The sequence below is a fragment of the Coturnix japonica genome, unplaced genomic scaffold (assembly GCF_054131305.1).
Source record: "Coturnix japonica strain WE unplaced genomic scaffold, WE-NBRP24 Scf043, whole genome shotgun sequence".
Lineage (NCBI taxonomy): Eukaryota > Metazoa > Chordata > Aves > Galliformes > Phasianidae > Coturnix > Coturnix japonica.
In genome coordinates, this window is record NW_028188946.1 from 2,131,912 (window position 1) to 2,156,059 (window position 24,148).

The window sequence follows — 24,148 nt, forward strand, 5'->3', positions numbered from 1 at the left end:
CACACCCCCACACATTAATTATATCCCCATATACTAATTATGTTACTCACCTCCTTTACCAGCTAATTAACCCCTCTGTTCCAACCGCTTCCCACTTATACCAATTACCCCGTATACTAATCACCCCTATGCTAATCAAATCTTATGCTAATTAACCCTATGCTAATCACTCCCCCCCCAATTGACCACTCACAACCATCCGCTCAGAGCAATTTATTGGGGGGGCCCCATGCCTCCCCATCATGGTCCCTTTAAATTGAGGTCCCATAGGGCACCCCCTCCCCCCCTGTGCATGTGGGGGTCTGGGGGCGCCCCTCCCAAACGTCACTTGGGGGGCAGGGTCTGGTTGGGGGCTGTGGGGGGGGGGGTTCCAGTTTTGGGGGGGGGCTACGCCAGGCCCATCTCCTCCAGAACGCTGCGGGGGGACTCGTCCTCCTGGGGAGGGGGAAAAATGGGGGAGGTGTGTGAGGGGGGAATAATTAACAGGGGGTCCTTAATTATAGGGAGAGATCAAATCCAAGTCAGAATCCCTATGATATCAACTGGGGGTGTAAAATAGGGGGGGGGCAGAGGGGTGGAAGACCCCCACAGGGGGGTCTGTAGGGAGTGGGGGGCAGGTGGGGGGGCCCCTGTGCTCCTTATGGGGCACCAAAGGTCTCCAGAGCTGCCTATGGGGTCTGGGGGCCACTGTTCCACCCACGGAGGGGTATTGGGGGTCTGGATGGGGGTCTGTGTGGGGGTCCCCACCTCCTGCAGCAGGTCTGCCTGCTCGATGGCCTTCAGGACGCTCTTCTTGGAGGTGTCCTGGATCTCCCCCCCCATCACGAACTCATCCAGGATGAAATAGGCCTTCTCGAAGTTAAAGATGATGTCCAGCTCACACACCTATGGGGGGGGGGGGGGCAGAAATATGGGGTGGGAGGTGGGGGGGGGAAGAGGGGGGTGAGCCAGAAATGGGCCTGAGGGAACCCTTGAGATGATGGGGGTCCCGTAATGGGGTGAGGGGAACAAAACTGGATCTGGGGGAGGCTGAAAATGGAGCCTCTCACCCCCCAAAACCTCCCCCCACCCCACAGCTCTATGGGGCAGCCCAACAACCCCCCCCACCCCACAGCTCTATGGGGCAGCCCAACCTCCCCCACACCCCACAGCTCTATGGGGCAGCCCAACATCCCCCCCACCCCACAGCTCTATGGGGCAGCCCAACAACCCCCCCACCCCACAGCTCTATGGGGCAGCCCCAGCCGTACACTCCCGAAGTATTTGTCCAGCAGCTCCACGTAGCGGTGGATGAGCTCCAGGGTCAGCAGCTCGTTGTCCGCCCCCTCGATGGCGCAGCAGAAGTAAAGGCTGGCGTACCTGGCAAGGAAAGGGTTAATCACAAGGGGAAGGGGCCAATAGGAAACGTTCAATAGGAAAGGGGGAACGGATGGACCCCAATGGGACCGAATGGATCCCAATAGGACTGAATGGATCCCAATGGAACTGAATGGACCCCAATGGGACCGAATGGACCCCAATGGGACCGAATGGACCCCAATAGGACTGAATGGATCCCAATGGAACTGAATGGACCCCAATGGAACTGAATGGACCCCAATGGGACTGTATGGACCCCAATGGACCCCAATGGGACTGTATGGACCCCAATGGACCCCAATGGGACTCAATGGACCCCAATGGGACCGAATGGATCCCAATGGGACTCAATGGACCCCAATGGGACTGAATGGACCCCAATAGTCCAGACAGACCCCCAATGGGACTGGATAGACCCCCAGTGGGCCCCATGGGAGGTAATCAATGGGGCAGGATGGACCCCCAATGGGACTGAATGGATCCCAATGGACCCCCAATGGGACTGAATGGACCCCAATGGGACCAAATGGACCCCAATGGGACTGAATGGATCCCAATGGACCCCCAATGGGACTGAATGGATCCCAATGGGACTGAATGGCTCCCAATGGAACCGAATGGATCCCAATGGGACTGAATGGACCCTAACAGAACTGAATGGCCCCCAATGGGACTGAATGGCCCCCAATGCCCCCCAATGTATCCCCCGTTCCCACCTCTTATAGACCACCTTGAGCTCCCCCCACTCGAGGAAGCTGCACATTTTGGGTTTCCGTGCCAGCACGGCCTGCATCAGCTCCCGGGCCGCCTTCCGCTTGTCACGTTCAGCCCCGGCCCGGTACCATTGCTGCAAACGGAGCTTCCCCTGCCGGCTGAACAGCAGCACGAAGCGCAGCTGCGGGACACGCCGGTAAACGGGGATTAACGGGGGTTAACGGGGGTTAATGGGGATGAACGGGGGTCAATGGGGATTAACGGGGATTAACGGGGGTTAACGGGGGTTAACGGGGGTTACGGGCCCGTAGGTCGCACGTCAGCTTCCTCCCCGCCATCGCCACGTGACCCCGCCCACGTGACCCCCCCCCCCCCCCGTCACGTGACCCCTCCCGCTCCCCCCCGCCCGTCCCGCCGCTCACCATTCTGCCGCCGCTTCTTCCGCTGCCGGCCCCGCTTCCGGTCCGCTCCCCCCCACTTCCGTTCAGAGCACAACGTCACTTCCGGCAGGGGGCGAGGCCAGCGCCATGGCAACGGGGCGGGACCGACTCTGATTGGTTCCCGAAGGAGAGAGCGTTGCCATGGGAACGCGGCCTAGTGGAGGCTCGGATCCTCGCAGAAGGCCCCAAAATGTCACGGATTCACCCCAAAACACTGAGCGGCTCCCTCCAAAAATAGAATTTACCCCAAAACTCGCGGAGGCTCCAAAACTTCCTTTATTCAGCCCCAAAACCGCTCTGGGTTCGGCCACGGTCACAACCTGACCACGTAGGAGTCGCTGTGAGTCAAATGGCGAACCCAGCGCTGGGGGGGGGGCGGGGGGGGCGCCGGGAGGGGACGAGAAACGGAGCCAACGGAGCCGGAGACCGGAAACCGTCAGAGATGGGAGCTCGAAGGTGAGAACGGCGGGACCCAGACACAGCGGGGGGGTGGGGGGGAGCTGCAGCTAAAAGGGAATGGGGGGAGTGAGGGGGGGGCGATGGGGGGGCAATGGGGGGGGAGTCACTGGGGGGGCATTGGGGTTATGGGAGTCATGGTGGGGTAACATTGGGGTCATATAGTGGGTCATACTGGGACACAGACCCAATGGGGGGGTGGGGGGGAGCTGCAGCTGGAAGGGAATGGGGGGAGTAAGGGGGGGGTTATGGGGGTACGGGGTCACGGTGGGGTCACACACACCCCTGGGGTCACATTTTGGGGGGGGGGTCTCACCCTGAACACGGCTCCCAGCTGCGCCCCCCCCTGGCACCGTGGGATGACCCAGCGCAGGCTGCGCCCCCCCCCCTGCAGCTCCGCCGTCTGCTCGGGGCTGCTCAGCTCCTGCGCCAGGCTGGGGGGGGGGGGGGGGGCAGGAAAATGGGGGGGGGGAGACACGGTCAGACCCCCCCCAACATTCCAAAATGGGACCCCTCCATCAGACCCCCCATCCCACCCCAAAACGCCCCCCAAGTCCATAGAACCCCCCCATCCCCACCCCCCACATCAACAGGCCACCCCCTACGCTGCCCCTAAAATCCTCACATCAACGACCAACCCCCCCCCAACAATTACCCCCCTCCCCTCAATGGACCCCCCCCATAACCCCCCAAAAGCCCCCCCCCCAAATCCCCCCCCACCTGCTCGCCTCCCTGGGCAGTGGCAGCTGCAGGACGACGTTGATGGCGTGGCTGAGGGGGGGGAATTGGGGGGGCACAATTTAGGGTCACCCCTTCAGAATTACCCTCCCACCCCCCTGCCCCCATTACCCACTTTTTGGGGGGCAGATCACAGCGCAGCTTCAGGTGAATGCGGAGCCTGTGGGGACAGGGGGGTTGGGGGGAGGTCAGTGCTATGGGGGGGCATTAGGGGAGCACTGGGGGTCGCACTGGGGGTCTCCCACTCCTCACCTCCCCCCTGGTTCCCATTGCAGGCTGGGCAGGAGGCGGAAGGGCAGCGTTAATGGGAGCTCCTCAGCCAGCTGGTAGCGCATCAGCGTCACCTGGGGGGGGGAAACATGGGGGTCTCTTTGTGTGCCCCCCCCCACTTTGTGTCCCCCCCCCCTCAATACCTCCCCCGGTCCCGGTGTGACCCGCAGGACTCGCTGCTGCTCCAGTTCATTCAGATCCACTGAGCTGTGGAAGGAGACGGCGGCCAGAGGGAGGCGGCCATAACCTGGGGGGGTGCAGGGGGGGTTCAGGGCTGGGGGTGTTGTAGGGTGGGGGGGGATGGAGATGGGGCTGGGGGTCTCACCGTGCTGCTCCTCTGTACCCACGCTCAGCTCCTCTGTCAGCCCCATGCGCAGCTCTTGTTTTTTGGGGGGGAACAGGATGTTACATGGTCAACCAGTGGCCCCTCGCTGCCCCCCCATTACTCCCCTATTGCCCCCATTGCCCCCCATTGCCCCCCTCACCGCAGCCCCCCGGCACGAAGCTCTTCAGCCGGATCTCCCCCTGCACGTCCACCTTCAGGGGCGTCCCCTGTGGGGATAAGGGGGGATGTGGGGTCACGTGGGGCCACATGGGGTCAGATGCAGTGCCATGGGGTGCCATAGGGCGCCATGGGGTGCTATGGGGTGCTATGGGGTGCCATGGGTGGGGTCCCAGGACGCCCCCAGCCCCACTCACGTTGGCAGCGATGACGACGGTCAGACGCTCCACCACGTCCACAAAGATCTCCCTGCGGCCGCCCTGGGGACAGCAGGGTTAATATGGGGTCCCTATGGGGTCGCTATGGGGTGGCTGTGGGGTCCCTATGGGGCTGCTATGGGGTCCCTATGGGGTCCTTATGGGGTCACTATGTGGAGGTCCCCACCTGCTCGCCACGAGGGGGCAGCACCGGGCGGTTGGTGATGGATCCGGGCGCCACTCTGCTCTGCTGTGTCTCAGCACCGAACTGTGGGGACAGCGGGACAGGCCTTGGGGTCTCTATGGGGTCTCTATGGGGTGGCTGTGGGTCACTATGGGGTCACGACCCCCTCACCAGCCCCACGGAGCGCAGGTCCAGCAGGCTGAAGGTTTTGGTGCTCTCGGGTTCGCTGTGGGTCGCGCTGCGCAGCACCTCGGTGGAGGTGGTTTGGATGTAACCAAAGTCCTGGGGGGGAAATGGGGGGCAGCAGCCCCATAGCGACAGGTCCTGCCCCATAGGGACAGCGACAGACCCATAGGAACAGGGACAGACACATAGGGACAGCGACAGACCCATAGGGACAGCCCCAGCCCCATAATGGCAGCCCCATAACAACAGCCCCAACCCCACAGAGCTCTCCCCAACCCCATGGAGACACCCCCAACCCCACACAGACCCCCCACCCCAGCCCCACAGGGTCCCCCCCCGCCCCACAGAGACCCCCCCCAGGTACCCACCACCATCTCCCCCAGCACTTCGTGCACCAGCCCCACGTTCACGCTGATGCTCTTCTCGCTCAATGTCCCGCATTGCTCCCTCAGCAGCGTCACCAACCTGACGGCACAAACCTGCTGTGTCACCCCCCCCCTCAACAAGGACCCCATAAACCCCCCTCACCCTGAGTGACCCCATAAACCCCCTCCTCCCCTTACACACCTTCACAGGGACCCCATAAGCTCCACCCTACGCCCCACATCCCCCCCCCTCACCCTCATGGGGACCCCGTCAAACCCCCCTCCCACCTTCATGTGGACCCCATAACCCCCCCCCCATCCCACCCCATAATCCCCCCCAGCCCCATGACCAGCCCCATAACCCCCCCCACCTATTGAGGAACTCCACCAGGACGAATGGCGACGTCTGGGCCGTGGTGGTGGCCCCCACGTACAGCCCCCCGTGTCTCACATGGACAAAGTGCCGCCCATCCCGGGCCTGAGGGAGAGACCCCACGTCCAGCAGGGCCCATTGGGACCCCCCCACCCCAAATACCCCCTATATCCCCCCCAGTTACCCCCCATCCCCCTCCATATCCCCCCCATCTCCCACAATTACCCCCCCATATCCCCCCCAATTATCCCTATATCCCCCCTCTCCCCCCCCCCCCCCAACACGGAGTCCCGTCCCCCCCCTCAATATGGGCTCCCCCCCCCAACCCACGTGACCATGAACACTGGCGCCTGGTCGCCGGGCAGACACGTGACCGCGCGGTAAAAGGCGTCAGTGACGTCATCGCCGCCATCACCGCGGACTGGGGGGGGGAGGGGGGGGAGGGTCAAGGAACGCTAACGGAGAACGAAACAACGGAAAAGGGGGGAATTCGGTAGGATACAGTTCCGGTAGAGCAGGCGGTCTCCTTTGGAGGACAGGATGAAGAGCTGCGAGATCATCGCGGCGGAGTTTTGCTCCAAATTCGCTTTTTTTTACCCCAATTCCCGGCCCGCCATTTCTCGCGTCGCGGTCCCTTTAAGAACGACGGAAGTCTTCGGCGGAAGTGTTGGAGATCACATGATCGCGGCTTCCGGATGAGACGCTATTGGGTGAGGGGGAGAGGGGCGGGGCTACGGGCAATCCGATCGCTGCCATTGGCCGGCGCGCTCGCGGGGCGGGATGAGGGGTGCGGCTTGCGCGCTATTGGTCGGTTGGGGGTCACGTGGCGAGGGGTTTTCGCGCCAAATTTGTGAGGCGGCGGCGGGAACGGACCGGACCGGAACCGGAAATCGGGAACGGAGCGGAGCGCGGGGATCAACGGCAGCGGGAATGGCGCCACGTGACTACGAGGGGGAAAAGGGTGAGAAACGGGGGGAAAATGGCGGAAAGAACGGGAATAACGGGGGAATAACGGGAATAACGGGGAAATAACGGGGAAATAACGGGAATAACGGGGTAATAACGGGGAAACCGGGCGCTCACGGCACATCCGCCTTTATTTCAATGCAGAGAAGGCGAAGCGCTTCCTGCTGGAGTTCTGCCGCCACGGAGACAACGGGAAACGGTTCCCGTACCGGGAGCAGCTGGTGGGGAAACCCCGTGCAACACAATTAACCCCAATTAACCCCATTAATTAACCCTTATTACCCCCCACCCTCCTTTATCCCCCCCATATCCCCCCTATTTCTCCCCATATCCCCCCAATTATCTCCCATTCCCCCCATTCCCCCCCATCCTCCCCCATATCCCCCCAGTTACCCCCCCACTCCCCCTATCTCCCCATATCCCCCCCATTATCCTCCATATCCCCCTAATTACCCCCCACATCCCCCCCATATTCCCCATACCCCCCCAATCCCTCTATATCCCCCCCAACCCCCCCCATATCCCCCCAATTACCCCCTATATTCCCTCTAATTCCCCCCATATCCCCCCCAATTAACCACCATCCCCCCAATTACTCCTCAATTCCCCCCCGTCCCCCTAGACCCCCCTGTATCCCCCCCCATTACCCCTATATACCCCTAATTACCTCTATATCCCCCCATCTCTCCAAATTACCCCCCATCCTCCCTCATATTCCCCCAATTACTCCCCTGTGTCCCCTCTAATTCCCCCCAGATCCCCCCAATTCCCCCCCATGCTCCCTCATATCCTCCCATTCCCCTCAATTACCCCCCATATCCCCCTAATTATCCCCCTAACCCTTTAATTACCCCCCATTATCCCCGCAGTCCCTCGTTGCTCACCGGGATCAGGTCGCCCTGTGGCTGCCCCTGTCTGACGTGGCCGAGGAGGACCCTGCGCTGGCGGAGGCGGCTCAGGAGAACACGCGTCGCTACCAGCAGCTCTTCAGCCGCGCGGTGCAGGAGCTGCTGCCCGACTTCAGGCAGCGACCGGTACAAACAGAGACCCCCCCCCGGGACCCTCAGACCCCTCCAGGACCCCTCATCACCCCCATCATCCTCAGCCCCCCAGGACCCTTAATGAGTCCTATTATGCAGGACTCCCCCGCCCCCCCCCGCCCCCCTATAACCCTCAGCCCCCCCAGGACCCCCGTCAGGCCCTGCCACCCCCCCATGAATCCCAGCACCCTCAGCCCCCCCCCCCCCCCCAAGATCCCCATCATCCTCAGCCCCCCCAGGGCCCCCAATCAGTCTTACTATGCAGGACCCCCCCAGGACCCCCATTGACCCTCAGCCCCCCCCAGGACCCCCATCAGCCCTACAATGCAGGGTCACCCCCATAAAACCCCCCCATCACCCTTAACCCCCCCCCACCAACAAGACCCATCATCACTCTCAGGTTGTCCCCCCACAGGACCCTTCCCAACATCAGATGCCCCAGGACCCCCCGTCAGGCCCTGCACCCCCCCCCCCACCTCTCCCATTGCCCCCCATTGACACCCCCTCCCCATTTCCCCCCCCATAGGTGACCCACCGCGATGCCCTGGATGTGTTCATTGAGCACCGGCAGCTGTTGGAGCAGAGGGGCAGGGAGGGGGGGTCCACACGCCCCCCCCACCAGCTCTACCCCCCCGAACTGCTGCGCCGGTTGTGAGTGAGCCCGTCCCTCATCCCCTCCATGTGTGCCCCCATTTTATGTCCCCCCCCATCCAGTCTATTTAGTGGGTTCCCCCCCCAACCATTCAGTATTCCCCCTCATCCTGGCCCCCCAGACCCCCATAGACTCTCTGTAGACCTCTCAAGCCTTAGTAGATCCCCACAAACCCCTCCATAGACTCCCTCAGATCCCATCAGATGCCCATAGACCCCACATGGACCCTTTCAAATCCCCTCAGATCCCCATAGACCCCCCATAGACCCTCTCAGACTCCCTGTAGATGCTCTCAACCCCCTTCCAGACCCTCTCAAACCCCCGTAGACCCCCTCAAACTCCCACAACCCCCCCATAGACCCTCTCAGACCCCCACAACCCCCCCCCACAGACCCCCCCTTTTGACCCCCCCCTGCAGTGAGCTGTACTTCACCCCCCCGGACACCTTGAAGCCCCTCCCCATCCGTGCCGTCCGTGCCGACTGCATCGGGCGCCTGGTGACGGTGAGGGGGGTCGTCACCCGCGTGAGCGACGTCAGACCCCGTATGGAGGTGGCCACCTACAGCTGTGACCTGTGTGGGGCCGAGACCTACCAGCCCGTATGTGGGGAGGGGATGTGGGGTGTTGATTGGGTTGGGCTGTAGGATTGGGTTGTAGGGTTGGGATGGGGTTGTTGTGTTGGAGCTTTGTGGTTGTGGTGTGTGGGGTTGTGCCGTGGGGCTGAGGTTGGCTTCGAGTCCCTTCAGCCCCACAGCTCCCCTGACCCCCAACTCCCCCTGACCCCCATCTCTCCCCCCAGATCCAGGCTCCCACCTTCACCCCGTTGCTGCTCTGCCCCAGCCAGGACTGTGCCACCAACCGCGCCGGCGGCCGCCTGCAGCTGCAGAGCCGGGGCTCCAAGTTCGTCAAGTACCAGGAGCTGCGGCTGCAGGAGCACGTGGGTGCCCCACAGCTGCCCCATAACTACTCTATAGCTGCCCCATCGCTGCCCCAGAGCCACCCCACAGTGACCTCATAGGCCACCTCAGTGACCCCACAGGCCCCCTTAGTGACTCCATATGATATCTCAGTGACCGTCAATCCCATAGGACCCCTCAGCGACCACATAACCCCCTTTGGTGACCCCATAGGTCCCCTTGGTGATCCCTTGTTGGTCCCGTAGGCCCCATTAGTAACCCCAGATGACATCTCAGTGATCCCGAACCCCATAGGACATCTCAATGACTCCATAGGCCTCCTTGATGACCCCATAGGACCCCATAGGCCTCCTCAATGACCCCATGGGACCCCTCACTGACCCCATAGGCCCCTTTGGTGACCCCATAGGACCCCATAACCCCCATCAATAACCCCATAGGTCCCCTCAGTGACCCCATAGGACCCCATAACCCCCCTCAATGACCCCATAACCCCCCTCAATGACCCCGTAGCCCCCTTGTTGACCCATTTCTCCTTGTCCCCGCAGTCAGACCAGGTCCCGGTGGGTCACCTCCCGCGCTGCCTTCAGGTGACGCTGTTGGGTGAGAACACCCGCACGGCGCAGCCCGGGGACCACGTGGCCATCAGCGGCGTCTTCCTGCCGGTTCTGAGGTCCGGCTTCAGGCAGCTGACACAGGTGGGCAGAACCGAACTGGGACCAACAGAACCGGAACCAGAACCAACCCTATCATCAACCCCAAAGCCAACAGAACCACCTCAGAGCTCCCAGAACCACCTCAGAACCCCCCAGAACCACCTCAAAGCCCCCAGAACCACCCCAAAGCCCCTCAGAACCAACCCCAGAACCACCTCAAAGCCCCCAGAACCCCCTCTGTTGCCCTCAGAACCCCCCATCACCCCCCCACCCATGGGTGCTCCCTGCAGGGTCTCCTCTCTGAGACCTTCCTGGAGGCTCACCACGTCGTCAAGATGTCCAAGAGCGAAGATGAAGGTGGGGACGAAGAGCTGAGCCCCGAGGAGCTGCAGAAGATCACAGGTGGGGGGGCCCTAAAGAGCTTATAGGGTGGAGGGGGAGGACCCTATAGGACCCCATAAGGCCGCCATGTTGTTCCTATAACCCCCCCCCCAGAGGAGGATTTCTATGAGAAGCTGGCGGCCTCCATCGCCCCCGAGATCTATGGGCACGAGGACGTGAAGAAGGCCCTGCTGCTGCAGCTGGTGGGGGGAGTGGAGAGGAGCCCCCACGGGATGAGGATCCGGGGTGAGCATGGGGGGCTGGGAGGGGGGGGGGGGACCTATAGGGTGGGGTTTGGGGGCTGTGAGGTGGGATTTGGGGGCGTATAGGGTGAGAAAGGGGACTGTAAAGTGGGATTTGGGGCTCCATGCAGTGAGCTTTGGAGTCTCATAGGGTGAAGTTTGGGGTCCCCCCAGGTAACATCAACATCTGCCTGATGGGGGATCCTGGTGTGGCCAAATCCCAACTGCTGACCTACATCGACCGCCTGGCGCCGCGCAGTGAGTGGGGGGGGTTGGGGGTCTGATGGGGCTGAGGTTGGGGTCACATTGGGGTGGTGGGTTGCGCTGTTGTTGGATGGGATGGTTGGGTTGTTGGGTTGTTGGGTTGTAAGGCTGCTGTTCTGCTGTTGTTGGGTACGGCTGGTTGGGTTGTTATTGGGTTGGTGTTGGGCTATTGCTGGGCTATTGGGTTGTGTTGGTGTGTTGTGTAGTTGTGTTACTCCATCTCTCCCCCCATACCCTCCCAGGTCAGTACACCACAGTTGTGTTGTTGTGTTGTGTCATTGTGTTGTGTTGTGTCGTTGTGTCACTCCAGCCATTCCCCATCCATTCCCCCAGGTCAATACACCACAGTTGTATTGTTGTGTTGTTGTGTCGTTGTGTAGTTGTGTTACTCTATCTCTCCCCCCATATTCCCCCAGGCCAATACATCAGTTGTGTTGTTGTGTTGTTGTGTAGTTGTGTCACTCCAGCCATTCCCCATCCATTACTGCAGGTCAATACACCACAGTTGTGTTGTGTTGTTGTGTAGTTGTGTAGTTGTGTTACTCCATCTGTCCCCCCATATCCCCCCAGGTCAATACACCACAGTTGTGTTGCTGTGTTGTGTTGTTGTGTCATTGTGTTGCTGTGTTGTGTAGTTGTGTTACTCCATCCATCCCCCCACACCCCCCCAGGTCAATACACCACAGTTGTGTTGTTGTGTTGTTGTGTTGTTGTGTTGTTGTGTTGTTGTGTTGTTGTGTTGCGTTACTCCATCTCTGCCCCCATATCCCCCCAGGTCAATACACCACAGTTGGGTTATTGGGTTGTGTTGTGTCATTGTGTTGTGTTGTTGTGTTGTGTTGTGTAGTTGTGTCATGTAGTTGTGTTACTCCATCTCTCCCCACACCCCCCCAGGTCAATACACGACAGGCCGCGGTTCCTCCGGCGTCGGTCTCACGGCGGCGGTGCTGCGCGACGCAGCGAGCGGGGAGCTGCGGCTGGAGGGCGGCGCGTTGGTGCTGGCGGACGGCGGCATCTGCTGCATCGACGAGTTCGACAAGATGGCGGAGGCCGACCGGACGTCCATCCACGAGGTGATGGAGCAGCAGAGCGTCTCCATCGCCAAGGCCGGCGTCATGGCCACCCTCAACGCCCGCTGTGCGGTGCTGGCGGCCGCCAACCCGGCCTACGGGAGGTACGACAGCAGGAGGAGCCTGGAGCACAACGTGGGGCTGCCCGCGGCACTGCTGTCCAGGTTTGATCTGCTGTGGGTGCTCAGGGACCAGCCCGACAGGGAGAAGGACCTGCGGTGAGTTAGGGGGGGTATAGGGGGACATGGGGCAGGATATGGGGGGTGGAGAGGGAGATATAGCGGGGATGGGGGGATATAAGGGGGAAATAGGGGGGAGGAGGGGATATGGGGGGGATATGGGGGGTGGAGAGGGTGATATGGGGGGGATATGTGGGGGAGGAGGGGATATGGGGGGGAAATATGTGGGAGGGTGGATATGGGGGGGTACATAGGGGGGTGATGGGGGAAATGGGGGGGATGAGGGGGGTTATAGGGAGAGAAATAGAGGAGGATGGGGGGGATATGGGGGGGGATATAGGGGAGCATGGGGGGGGGAGGATGTGATTTGGGGGGGATGGGGTGGAAGGGGGGAGATGGGGGGATATAGGGGGGGAATGGAAGTGGGGTAAGGGGAAATGGAGAATGGGGGTGGGGGGAAATGGGGAGGGGGATGAGGGGCTGATGGGGTGGGATGTGCCGGGCTGTGTGTGGGGCTGTGGTTGGCTGTAGGGCTGGGGGGTCTCACAGTGGGGCAGCCCCACAACCTTCCTCCTTCCCCCCCCCCCCCAGCCTGGCCCAGCACGTCACCTTTGTGCACCAGCACAGCCGGCAGCCGCCCAGCGCCTTCCAGCAGCTCGACATGAAGCTCATGAGGTGGGACCCCCCCCATACCTCCATGATTCCCCCATTGCCCCCCACTGCCCCCCATTACCCCCCCCATTACCCCCCATACCCTGACTATCCCACTGCCCCCCATTGCCCCCCATTACCCCCATTACCCCCATTTACCCCCATTTACCCCCATTACCCCCCATTACCCCCATTGCCCCCCATTACCCCCATTTACCCCCATCACCCCCATTACCCCCATTACCCCCATTGCCCCCCAGGCGCTACATCTCCACGTGTAAGCGGAAGCAGCCGGTGGTTCCCCCCTCCCTGTCCGACTACATCACGGCCGCGTACGTGGAGATGAGGAAGGAGGCGCAGGCGGCGGCCGACAGCACGGCCTACACGTCTGCCAGGACCCTGCTGGGCCTGCTGCGCCTCGCCACCGCGCTGGTGGGTATGGGGGGCTTTGGGGGGTATTTGGGGGGGCTTTGAGTGGAGCTGGGGGGTATTTGGGGGTATTTAGATGGGGTTGGGGGCTTTGGGGGGCATTTAGGGGGTGTTGGGGGACATTTGGGGCGGCTTCGGGGGGTTTTGGGGGGACTTTGTGTGGCACTGATGGTGGTGAACATGATGATGATGATGATGATGATGGTGTCATTATGGCGGTGCAGGCCCGGCTGCGCCTGGTGGACGTGGTGGAGAAGGAGGATGTGAACGAGGCCATGAGGCTGATGGAGGCGGCTCGAGATTCACTGCAGGGACACGGGGGGCAGCAGGGGCTGTGAGTGGGGGCTGTGGGGCCGTGAGTGGGGCTGTGGGGCCGTGAGTGGGGGCTATGGGGCTGGGGGCGGCTATGGGGCTGTGAGTTGGGGCTCCATTGGGCCCTATGGGGCTGGGAGGGGTCAGCATCATTGGGGGTGTTGGGGGCAGCTCCATTAGGATGTCCTTGTTGGGTCTAGGGCTGTGCTGTCCCTATGGGGTTTGGGTATCCCTATAGGACCTGTGTCAGTGCCTCCATTGGGGTGTCCCTATGGGGCCTGGGGTTGTGCTGTCCCCATGGTCTATGGGGTTGTGCTTTCCCTGTGGGGTTAGGGCTGTCCCTATGGGGTTCAGACTGTCCCAATGGGGGTTAGGGCTGTCCCTATAGGCCCTGGGGTTGGGATACCCCTATGGGGCCTGGTGTTTTGTGCTGTCCCTATGGGGATGGGGCTGTCCCTATGGGGATGGGGCTGTCCCTATGGGGTTGTGCTGTCCCCATGGGGTTAGGGCTGTCCCTATGGGGTTAGGGCAGTCCCTATAGGGCCTGCTGCTGTGCTGTCCCTATGGGGTTTAGGTTAGGGCTGTCCCTATGGGGTTAGGGCTGTCCCTATGGGGTTTAGGTTAGGGCTGTCCCTATGGGGTTAGGGCTGTCCCTATGGGGTTTAGGTTAGGGCTGTCCCTATGGGGCCTGGTGTTAATGCCCCCCTCACCCCCGTCCTCTCCCCCCCAGCCCCCCCCGCCCGTCGGACGCCATCTTTGCGGCCCTTCGGGAGCTGTGTGGTCCGTGCGGCCGCTCGCTGCGCGTGTCCGAGGGGCTGCAGCGCTGCGTGGCCAAAGGCTTCACCCCGGCGCAGTTCCAGGCCGCGCTGCAGGACTACGAGCAGCTCAACGTGCTGCAGCTCAACGCGGCGCGCAGCCGCATCACCTTCGTCTGAGGGGGGGTATGGGGGGATATGGGGGGGGGGATTGGGGTCTATGGGGGGTCTATGGGGGTCTCTGGGGGTCTGGGGGGGGGGTTGAGGCCTATGGGGGGGGGTCTGTGGGGGTCTATGGGGGGTCTATGGGGTATTGAGGCCTATGGGGTTCTATGGGGGGGTCTAGACTATGAGCAGCTCAACGTGCTGCAGCTCAACGCAGCGCGCAGCTGCATCACCTTCGGCTGAGGGGGGGCTGTGGGGACTATGGGGGGTTGAGGCCTATGGGGGGTCTATGGGGAGTTGAGGTCTGTGGGGGGTCTATGGGGGTCTATGGGGGGTTGAGGCCTATGGGGATCTGTGGGGGTCTATGGGGGCTCTGGGGGGTGTTGAGGCCTATGGAGTGTCTGAGGGTCGGGGGGGGGGGAGGTTGAGGCCTATGGGAGGGGTCTGAGGGGGGGGTTGAGGCCTATGGGTGGTCTGGGGGCATCTGGGGGGATCTTTGGGAAGGATGGGGGTGGCCTATGGGGGTCTGGGAGGAAGCTGCGCCCTATGAGGGGGTCTGGGGGGATCTGGGGGGGTCTGGGGGGGTTGACGGCATCTGTGTGTGGTCCCCCTGTCCCTCGTGGCATTGACATTCACCTTCCTGTCCTTTGTGGGACCCCCCACCCTTCATGGCAATGGGATCCCAATCTCTTATGGGACCCCCCACATCCCTTGTAGCGACCCCCATTTTGAGTGACAATAGAAGCCCCCATCCCTTATGGGACCCCCATCCTTTATGGTAGAACGACTAGCCCCCCCCCCCCCACCCCCCATTTTTTATAGGGATCCCTATGTTTTGTGGCCCCCCATCCCTTGTAGGACCCCCCACCCCTGTTACCTGTTCTGGGCGCCATTTTAGCCCCCAACCCCCCCCCTTCCTTCCCCCTGTCCCCACACAAGACCCTGTTTGTTTGTCGAGGCTTTTACTGAGGCAATAAAAGTGCATTGGGTGGATTTTGGGGGGGGGTCGTTAGAAGAACAGGCCCCTCATGCGGCGCCCGATCCCCTGCCGGTCGTACAGAACGTTGAACTTGTTGACGAACTGATTCATGGTGTTGCAGGTCTTGGTGATGGTGCCCAAATAGGCCATGAGCCCCACGTCGTTACATTGCTGGGGGGGGGAGATTAAAATAAGGGGAGGGGGCGTCACGGGTTGCGCCGGTAGCTGCAATACCACCACGCCACCACCGGGGGCGCTGTCACCTGCAGTACCAGCTGCGGCCACTAGAGGGCGCTGTGGGCTCCCTGCAGTAGCACCATGTGGCCACAAGAGGGCGCTATCCCTTGCAGTACCACGCTGAAGCCACAAGAGGGCGCCACCACCTCCCCATTACCACCCCATATCCCCCCACAACCCCAATAACGCCCCATAGACACCACCTGCCCCCCCCCATACCCCATAACCACCCCATAGACCCCCAAAAACTCCCCATTACCGGCCCCACTTTGCTCCTACCCCCAGCCAGGATACCATTAGCCCCCCCCCTTCAATATCCCACCCCCTGTGGGCCAACCCTAACCCTAAATCCACACCCCCCCATCCCCCAAGTTTACTCTCCTTCGAGCCCCCCCCCCCCATCTTAAAGCCCCTCCCATACCATTAACCCCACCCTTTAAAGCCCCCCCCTCAATATTTGGCTCTACCCCATTCTGAAAGCCACCCCCCACCCCCCCCTTAAAGCCCCCCTTGGCTCCTCCCATTTCTGATGGACAACCCCCCCCTTTTAAAGCCCCCCTCCCCAACTTTTGACTCCACCCCCCTCTGAAGCCCCCGCCCCTTATTGTGCCCCCCCCCCTTATTGTGCCCCCCCCTCACATCGTAGAAGTCTGTTTTGAACTTGTCTGTGCTGAGGACAGGCAGGCAGTGACACAGGGCACAGGCCTCGCGCAGGATCTCGTGGTTGAAGGGGACGGCTCCTATTGGGGGGGGGGCACACACAGCTTCCATTGGGAGCCCCTGAGGACCCCCCCACCCCCCCCCCCATGGGGATCACTCTACAGGGACCCCCCCCCAACCATGGGGGCCTCTGTCTATGGAGCCCCCCCCTTTGTGAGTATTCCTCCTCCATGAGGACCCCCCTTCTATGGAGACCCCCTTTTACGGGCCCCCCCCCCTATTGAGACCCCCACTTCCATGGAGACCCCCACCATAGGGTTCCCCCTCAATGTGGACCCCCCCTATATGCTGACTTCCCTCTATGGGAGACCCCCGTCTATGGGGACCCCCCCCCTCTATGGAGACCCCCCTCTATGTGGAGCCGCCTCTATAAGGACCCCCCCTCTATGAGGACCTCCTCTGTGGGGGCCCACCCTCTATTGGGACCCCCCCCCACCATGGGGCCCCCCCTCTATGGAGACCCTTGTCTATGGGGACCCTTCCCCTTATGGAGACCCCCCCCTCCATAGGACTCTTGTCTATGGAGACCCCCCCCCATGGAGCCCCCCCCCACTCACCGCTCTCTGCCGCCCTCACGTACTCCAGGATGAGCCTCACTCTGCTGTGCAGCATCTTGATGGCGCTGTGCTGCGCAATGAGATGCTCGGCCACTGGGGGGCGACACTGAGTCAACGGCGCCGCACACAGCGCCCCCTGCTGCCCCACAGCCCCTATGCACCCTATAACCCCCCCCACCCTACACCCAGACCCCCCCAGACCCCCTTTAACCCCCCATCCCACCCCCCCAGACCCCCCAGTTCCCCACCCCAGCCCCCCTTTAAGCCCCCAAACCACCTTTAACTCCCCACCTCCCCCACCCAGACCCCCTTATAACCAACCCCAGACCCCTTTAAACCCCCTCAAAGCCCCAATCTCCACCCCCAGACCCCCCTTTACCCCCCCAGTCCCCCTTTAACCCTCCCAACTCCCCCCCAGACCCCCAACCTCCACCCCCAGACCCCCCTTATCCCCCCCAAACCCCCTTTAGCCCCCCAAAAACCAACTTTACCTCCCCATCTCCACCCCCAGGCCCCTTTTACCCCCCCAGACCCCCCCTTTAACCCCCCAGACCCCCCCTTTAACCCCTCCAAACCCCCTTTACCTCCCCATTTCCACCCCCAGGCCCCTTTTATCCCCCCCCAGCCCCATTTCCCCCCCCCACCGGTGGAGTTCTCCCCGCTCCCCGTCGCCGTCATCCTGGCCCGTGATCCACCCCCGATCCGTTCCGCCTCCTCGGTGGCCAAAGTGTAGGGCAGCTCCGCAAACAGCATCGTGGCCTTTGGGGGGGGGGATTTGGGGGCCTATAAACCCCATAACCAGCCCCATAACAACAATAACACCCCATAGAACCCACCTGCCCCCCCCCAACCCCATTACCACCCCACAACCCCCCCATAGACCCCACAACCTCCCCCATTACCACCCCCATAAACCCATTACCACCCCATATCCCCCCATAACGCCAATAACGCCCCATAGACCCCACCTTCCCCCCCCCCCACACCCCACAGACCCCCAAAACCCCCCCATTACCTCCCCATTAATGATGTCAATCACCGACTCAAAGACGCTGACTGGAAGCTGCAAGAATAGCAGGGGGGGGCTTCAATATGGGGGGGTCCACAAAAAGGGGGAGGGGGGGTCCCTCCATTTGGGGGGGGGGGTCCCATTGTGCCCCCCACCCCCCCCAACTCACGTCAGTGTGTTTCGTCATCGGGTTCAGTTTGAGGAACAGGGGGCTCTCAATGATCTCACACACCTGGGGGGGGGGGGAGGCAACATTTAAGTGGGGGGGGGGCATGTGGGGCAGTGACCCCCCCCCAAATCAGCCCCATAGGGTCCTACCTGCCCCCTGCCCACCCCCATAGGGTCCTATCTGCCCCCTGTCCCCCCCATAGGGCCCTACCTGCCCCCTGCCCACCCCCATGGGGCAATATTTGCCCCCCCCCCCCCACCTGTTTGTGCACATTGATGTCTGCGGGTTCTGGGGGTCCCCCCGTCGTGTACCAGCCCAGGAACTCCAGCTCCTTGAACACCTGCTTGACTGGGGGGGGGGGTTAAATTGGGGGGTGGGGAAATTAGGGGGGGGGTCTCCAGGATGGAACATTGGGACCCCACAACAATCCACCCCAAGACCCCACAGTCACCCCATATTCTACCTCCCTCCCCCAGGGCCTTCTGAGACCCCTTTAAACCCCCCAGGACCCCTTTAGACCCCCAAAGGTCACCCCCACACCCTCAGAATCCCCCCTTTAACCCCCCGAGATCCCCCCTAGAGCCCCCATAAACTCTCAAGACCCCCCCCAGAACCCTCTTAACCCCCCAAAGATCCCCCCCAGACCCTCGGGACCCCCCAGACCCCTTTAACCCCCCAAGATCCCCCCTCCAACCCCCCTGGACCCTCCCAAGACCCCTTTACCCCCCGAGGTGCCCCCCAACCCCCCCCCAGGCCCCCCTTTCCCCCCCCCTCACACTGCTCCTCCTTGGTATAGTAATACTCCTTGTCGATCACCACGTGCCCGTCCACGCTGTGCGCCAGCAGCTCGAAGGAATTCATCACCTCAATGCTGCGCCCCTCCTGCCGCCCAATCAGAGCCCCGATCACTGCGGGGGGGGTTGGGGGGACAGTGAGACCCCCATAGAGGGCACCGCGACCCCAGACCCACCCCCCCATTATGGGGTGCATGGAGCCCTTTGTGTTATTGCACCTCCTGGCCACAAGAGGGCGCCCTTTAAAGACCCCATTGTGTAATTACACCCCTGGCCACCAGAAGGCGCTCTTTAAAAACCCCATTGTGTTATTACACCCCCTGGGCCACCAGAGGGCGCCCTTTAAGGACTCCATTGTGTTATTACAACCCATGACCACCAGAGGGCGCCCTTAAAAACCCCATTGTGTTACTGCACCGCCTGGCCACCAGAGGGCGCCCTTTAAGGACCCCATGTGTTACTGCACCTCCTGGCCACCAGAGGGCGCCCTTTAAAAACCCCATTGTGTTATTACACCCCCTGGCCACCAGAGGGCGCCCTTTAAGGACCCCATTGTGTTATTACACCCCATGACCACCAGAGGGCGCCCTTTAAAAACCCCATTGTGTTACTGCACCTCCTGACCACCAGAGGGCGCCCTTTAAAAACCCCATAGTGTTTTACACCCCCTGGCCACCAGAGGGCGCCCTTTAAGGACACCATTGTGTAATACACCCCCTGGCCACCAGAGGGCGCCCTTTAAGGACCCCATTGGGGTGCATGGAGCCCGTTGTGTTATTGCACCCCCAGCCACAAGAGTGCGCCCTTTAAAGCACTATGGGATCTTATGGGGGCATTAAAGGGCCTTTATGGGGCGCCATGGGCTGTTTTGGAGTTACAATGGGGTCTCTATGGGGTCTTTATGGGGCCTCCTTGCAATCTTTAAGAGGCCTCTATCAGATCTCTATGGTGTCCCTATGGGGCCTATAGGGGTCACTATGGGATCACAATGGAGTCTCTATGGGTCCTCAATGGAGTCCTTATGTGGCCTCTAGGGATCACTATGGGACCTTAATGGGGTCACACTGGGGTCCCTATGGAATCCATATGGGGTCCCTATGGGGTCTTTATGGGGTCTCTATGTTGCCTCTAGGGGTTCCTATGAGAACACTATTAGGCCTCTATGGGGACCCTACGAGGTCATTATGGGGCCTCTAAGGGTCGCTATGGGACCTGTATGGAGTCCCTATGTGGTGCTATGGGGTGCTATGGGGTCCCTATGGGGCGCTATGGGGTCTCTATGGGGCGCTATTGGGCGCTATGGGGTGCTATGGGGTACTATGGGTCGCTATGGGGTACTATTGGGCGCTATGGGGTGCTATGGGGTCCCTATGTGGTGCTATGGGGTCCCTATGGGGCGCTATGGGGTCCTATGGGGTACTATGGGTTGCTATGGGGCGCTGTGTGTCACTCACCCTGTCCCGGCCGCCCCTCCTGGCACCTCATTCGGATCCAGTGGTCGGAGATGTTGAGGATGACCAATGGGTGCAGCGCCACCGCGACACTGCCGGGAACACCCCCAGCCATCACAGGGGGAGCTGAAAAGGGGCGGAGTCACAGCAAGGATGGCCAATGGGAGAGCGGGGATGGAGGGGGGCGGGGCCAGGAGGTGGGTGTGAATGGGAGTGATGCGGGTGTGAATGGGGCAGTGGTGAGAAGGGGGAGGGGCTCTGAGGGGGTCTGGGCCAATGAGGCCTCAAGGACGGCAGGGGGCGGAGCCAACGTGGGAAAGGGGGCGTGGCCAAAGTGGGTGTGGTTGGGGTAGTACAGGGGGCGGGGCTACAGGTAGGGTCGGGTCACGTGGTGCTGCGGGCGGGTCACGTGGTGCTGTGGGCGGGGCCAAGCCCGTCATGGCGGCCATTAGGCCCGAGTTCGGGGCGCCCCGCACGGTCCCGGTCTGTTCCGGTCCCGGTTCCCACGGAAGGGCCCGAGTCCGAACATGGCGGCTGAGTGGCGCTGAATGGGGCCGTACCTGCCGCGTCCACCTCCATCCCGGCGCCGTTGCTGCCCGCGGACGGCGCTGCTCCTCCTCCTCCTCCTCCTCCAACAGCCGCCGCCATTGCTGCCGGACGCCGTCGCACTGCGCATGCGCAGCCGAAAGGGGGCGGGGTCTCGGGCTGAGCGCATGGTAATAGCGCGAATCGTACTGCGCATGTGCAGAACGAGCCGGATCCGCCGGGACGCCCCCCCCCGCACTTGCGACCTTTGACCTCGGTGTGAACCGGAAGTCCCGAAGCGCAGCCCTGACCTCCGCCCCCCACGTAACCCCAAACATCCGGTTTAGGCCTCACGGCCTCCAGCAGGGCCCGTTTTGGGGTAAATCCGCCCATTTCGGTCCCCAAACCCCCAAAGAAATGAAGCAGCGCCATTTTGGGGTGAGGTTTATTGCGGGGCTGGGGGAGGGGCGGCCTTGAGCAGCCGCAGCGGCACCATGAACGGGTTGAGGGGACAAGGCCCCGGCGGTTTCCATGGCGACGCGGGGGGGGCGGGGCTGTGGGGGCGGGGGGGGCTGCGGGGGGCGATGAGGGAAACGAAGGAGCCGCGAAAATGGCGGCGAAGGGCGGGAACGTGGGGAGGGAACCGACATGGGGGGAAGGGACAGCAACAGGGACAGCAGCACCGCGGCCTCTGCGGGGACACAAACACAATGACCACATAGAGCCCCACAGCCCAGAGACACACATAGAGCACACCCATACCCCATATCCCCCCATAGAACCCCCCCTATACCCCATATCCTCCCATAGAACCCCCCTATACCACATATCCCCCATAGAGCCCCCACAGCCCAGAGACACACATAGAGCACCCCCATATCCCCCCATAGAACCCCCCCCTATACCCCATATCCCCCCATAGACCCCCCCACAGCCCATATCCCCCCATAGACCCCCCTATACCCCATATCCCCCCATATCCCCCCATAGACCCCCCTATACCCCATATCCCCCCATAGACCCCCATAGACCCCCCTATACCCCATATCCCCCCATAGACCACCCCACATCCCATATCCCCCCATAGACCCCCCTATACCCCATATCCCCCCATAGAACCCCCCCCTATACCCCATATCCCCCCATAGAACCCCCCACAGCCCATATCCCCCCATAGACCCCCCTATACCCCATATCCCCCCATAGAAACCCCCCACAGCCCATATCCACCCATAGAACCCCCTATACCCCATATCCTCCCATAGACCCCCCCTATGCCCCATATCCCCCATAGAACCCCCCCTATGCCCCATATCCCCCCATAGACCCCCCCTATGCCCCATATCCCCCCATAGAACCCCCCCTATACCCCATATCCTCCCATAGACCCCCCCTATGCCCCATATCCCCCCATAGAACCCCCCTATGCCCCATATCCCCCCATAGAACCCCCCCTATACCCCATATCCTCCTATAGACCACCCCCCTATGCCCCATATCCCCCCATAGAACCCCCCACAGCCCATATCCCCCCATAGACCCCCCTATACCCCATATCCCCCCCTACACACCCCATATAACCCCCCAAGCTCCATTACTCCCCATAGGCCTCCCCATACCCCATCACCTCCCCTACACACCCCATATGCTCCCATATGCCCCCCCTAAATCCCATCTGCCCCCCATATCCACCCCCCACACCCCATTTCCCCCCACACCCCATTTCACCCCCATATAACCCCCCATATCCCATCCCATACCCCATTTCCACCCCATATAACCCCATATCCCACCCCCACACCCCATTTCCCCCCCATGTTCCCCCCTCCATTCCCCTTCCCCCCCCATATACCCGCCCCCATCCCCCCTCACATCCCCTTACCCCCATATCCCCCCCATATACCCCCATACCTGCAGGCTGCAGTTCGGGGCCATCACCCCCCGTGCCCCCGGGCCAGGAACCCATAGAGCCGCCCATAGTCGACCCCCAAAGCCCCCCCCTTCACATTGAGGGGTTCCGTCCCAGCCACTGTCAGAGCCTGGGCAAGAAAGGTTAAGAAACAATCAAACTCTGCACCAAATCCCCCTTTTTGGCCCCAAATCACAGCTTGAAGTGATGGGGGGTGTCTCCCATACCCCCAATGTCCCAAATCTGCCCATTTTGACCCCAAACCTGAGAAAGGCCGCGGTCTCCACCTCCTCCAATGGGGCACAAAGGGTCTGAGCCAACTGCAGCCAAACCTACGGGGGGGGGGAGAAAGAGATGGGGGTCAATGGGGTTGGGGGGGGATAAAGGGGGATTGGGGGGGGTTATTGGGAGGGGGTTACTGTGGGGGGTCCTGTCCCACCTGTATGGGTGCTGGGCGCTGCTCCCTGTGCTGCTGTTGGTCCTTGAGCCCCACACGGTGCTGAGCCCCCACAGCCTCACGCGCTGCCCGGCCCCGCAGCCGCGTCAGCTCCAGCTGGATCTGAATTGAGGGGGGGGGGGGAGAAAGAGGGACCCCTCAGGAACCCCTCAAATCCCATCCACACCACAGGACCCCCCCCCCCCTTCAGCCCACACCAAGATCCCCCTCAGGGCCCACACTTGACCCCAGGACCCTCTCAGCCCCCCAGGACCCCCTCAAACCCGTTCATCCCCTCAGATCCCCCCCAGGACCCCCACAGCACCCCACCCCGATCCCCAAGACCCCCCCCCAGCCCGACCTATGACCCCCCTCAGCCCCCCAACAACCCCACAGACCCCATTCCCAGCACAGACCCCTTAGAACCCCCCATTACCCCCCATTGCCCCCCATTATTCCCTTTACACCCCATTACCCCCTATTACCCCCATTACCCCCCATAACACCCCTATTACCCCCCTATTACACCCCATAACAACCCCCATTACCCCCCATTGCCCCCCTATTACCCCCATTAACCCCCATAACACCCTATTACCCCCATTAAGCCCCATAACACCCCATTACCCCCCATTACCCCCATTCCCCCCGTCCCACCTCGCTCTCGCTCCTCCTGGGCAGCCATTCCCTCATCCTGCCCGGTTCCGGTTCCATCAGCCCCATGGCGGCCTGTTCCCGCAGTGCTCTCAGCAGGGCCCGTTTCTCCCTCCCGGTCCATGTCGCTCTATGGGCCGGAACCGCCGCTGCCGGCGCCGCCGCGAATCGGGCCGGGGCAGAACGAGGCCGGAGCGGCGGCTTCATCTTGGAGAGGAGACACGCGATGATGACGTCACAAAATC

The 24,148-nt window shown here is 61.9% G+C and overlaps 5 protein-coding genes and 1 long non-coding RNA gene across 6 annotated transcripts; 2 read left to right on the forward strand and 4 right to left on the reverse strand.

Moving 5' to 3' along the window:
• Positions 1-198: 198 nt before the first annotated feature.
• LOC146752631 (AP-1 complex subunit sigma-1A-like) lies at positions 199-2,534 on the reverse strand. The gene is made up of 5 exons (XM_085531582.1): positions 2,496-2,534; positions 2,076-2,254; positions 1,251-1,359; positions 748-885; positions 199-435 (listed from the first exon to the last, which is right to left on the reverse strand). The coding sequence occupies exons 1-5, from the start codon at positions 2,496-2,498 to the stop codon at positions 388-390; spliced, it is 477 nt and encodes a 158-aa protein (XP_085387708.1). The 5' UTR covers positions 2,499-2,534; the 3' UTR covers positions 199-387.
• A 237-nt stretch (positions 2,535-2,771) lies between these two features.
• On the reverse strand, positions 2,772-6,441 carry LOC107307418 (adaptor related protein complex 4 subunit mu 1). Its single transcript, XM_085531581.1, is given in 16 exon segments — positions 2,772-2,886; positions 2,888-3,019; positions 3,286-3,403; positions 3,690-3,740; positions 3,823-3,867; positions 3,960-4,051; positions 4,121-4,224; positions 4,303-4,356; positions 4,463-4,529; positions 4,677-4,739; positions 4,864-4,944; positions 5,032-5,142; positions 5,415-5,511; positions 5,783-5,889; positions 6,120-6,205; positions 6,287-6,441. Coding segments are annotated over 16 exon segments (1,326 nt in total). The 5' UTR covers positions 6,345-6,441; the 3' UTR covers positions 2,772-2,826.
• Positions 2,880-4,146, forward strand: LOC146752632 (uncharacterized). The gene is made up of 2 exons (XR_014940515.1): positions 2,880-2,969; positions 3,983-4,146. It is a non-coding gene; the product is annotated as an uncharacterized LOC146752632 (long non-coding RNA).
• LOC146752633 (DNA replication licensing factor MCM7-like) lies at positions 6,369-14,496 on the forward strand. The gene is made up of 16 exons (XM_085531579.1): positions 6,369-6,494; positions 6,640-6,745; positions 6,895-6,971; positions 7,620-7,784; positions 8,317-8,441; positions 8,861-9,041; positions 9,242-9,379; positions 9,908-10,057; positions 10,306-10,417; positions 10,511-10,642; positions 10,813-10,896; positions 11,797-12,190; positions 12,743-12,826; positions 13,063-13,234; positions 13,456-13,565; positions 14,274-14,496. Exons 1-16 carry the CDS (start codon positions 6,480-6,482, stop codon positions 14,476-14,478), a joined length of 2,250 nt encoding a protein of 749 aa, XP_085387705.1. The 5' UTR covers positions 6,369-6,479; the 3' UTR covers positions 14,479-14,496.
• Positions 14,497-15,408: 912 nt separating this feature from the next.
• Positions 15,409-21,051, reverse strand: LOC107307416 (COP9 signalosome complex subunit 6). Its single transcript, XM_085531583.1, has 10 exons — positions 20,940-21,051; positions 20,383-20,505; positions 18,911-19,042; positions 18,394-18,482; positions 18,135-18,197; positions 17,972-18,019; positions 17,601-17,715; positions 16,957-17,049; positions 16,319-16,419; positions 15,409-15,613 (listed from the first exon to the last, which is right to left on the reverse strand). The coding sequence occupies exons 1-10, from the start codon at positions 21,025-21,027 to the stop codon at positions 15,473-15,475; spliced, it is 993 nt and encodes a 330-aa protein (XP_085387709.1). The 5' UTR covers positions 21,028-21,051; the 3' UTR covers positions 15,409-15,472.
• Positions 21,052-21,335: 284 nt separating this feature from the next.
• Positions 21,336-24,119, reverse strand: SNAPC2 (small nuclear RNA activating complex polypeptide 2). The gene is made up of 4 exons (XM_085531584.1): positions 23,907-24,119; positions 23,253-23,372; positions 22,816-23,145; positions 21,336-21,595 (listed from the first exon to the last, which is right to left on the reverse strand). The coding sequence occupies exons 1-3, from the start codon at positions 24,108-24,110 to the stop codon at positions 22,969-22,971; spliced, it is 501 nt and encodes a 166-aa protein (XP_085387710.1). The 5' UTR covers positions 24,111-24,119; the 3' UTR covers positions 21,336-21,595; positions 22,816-22,968.
• Between the last annotated feature and the right edge of the window lie 29 nt (positions 24,120-24,148).

Coding starts and splice junctions, on each gene's coding strand:
- LOC146752633 (XM_085531579.1), top strand. Junction 10,058..10,305: donor GCTTCAGGCAGCTGACACAG/GTGGGCAGAACC, acceptor TGCTCCCTGCAG/GGTCTCCTCTCTGAGACCTT. Junction 12,191..12,742: donor GACAGGGAGAAGGACCTGCG/GTGAGTTAGGGG, acceptor CCCCCCCCCCAG/CCTGGCCCAGCACGTCACCT.
- SNAPC2 (XM_085531584.1), bottom strand. CDS start 24,110: ATGAAGCCGCCGCTCCGGCCTCGTTCTGCCCCGGCCCGATTCGCGGCG. Junction 23,373..23,906: donor CCAGGAGGAGCGAGAGCGAG/GTGGGACGGGGG, acceptor CCCTCAATTCAG/ATCCAGCTGGAGCTGACGCG. Junction 23,146..23,252: donor AGCGCCCAGCACCCATACAG/GTGGGACAGGAC, acceptor CCCCCCCCGTAG/GTTTGGCTGCAGTTGGCTCA.
- LOC107307416 (XM_085531583.1), bottom strand. CDS start 21,027: ATGGCGGCGGCTGTTGGAGGAGGAGGAGGAGGAGGAGCAGCGCCGTCC. Junction 20,506..20,939: donor GATGGAGGTGGACGCGGCAG/GTACGGCCCCAT, acceptor GCCCCTTTTCAG/CTCCCCCTGTGATGGCTGGG. Junction 16,420..16,956: donor CGTGAGGGCGGCAGAGAGCG/GTGAGTGGGGGG, acceptor CCCCCCCAATAG/GAGCCGTCCCCTTCAACCAC.
- LOC146752631 (XM_085531582.1), bottom strand. Junction 1,360..2,075: donor CTCAAGGTGGTCTATAAGAG/GTGGGAACGGGG, acceptor TTTCCTTGCCAG/GTACGCCAGCCTTTACTTCT. Junction 886..1,250: donor TGGACAAATACTTCGGGAGT/GTACGGCTGGGG, acceptor CCCCCCCCATAG/GTGTGTGAGCTGGACATCAT.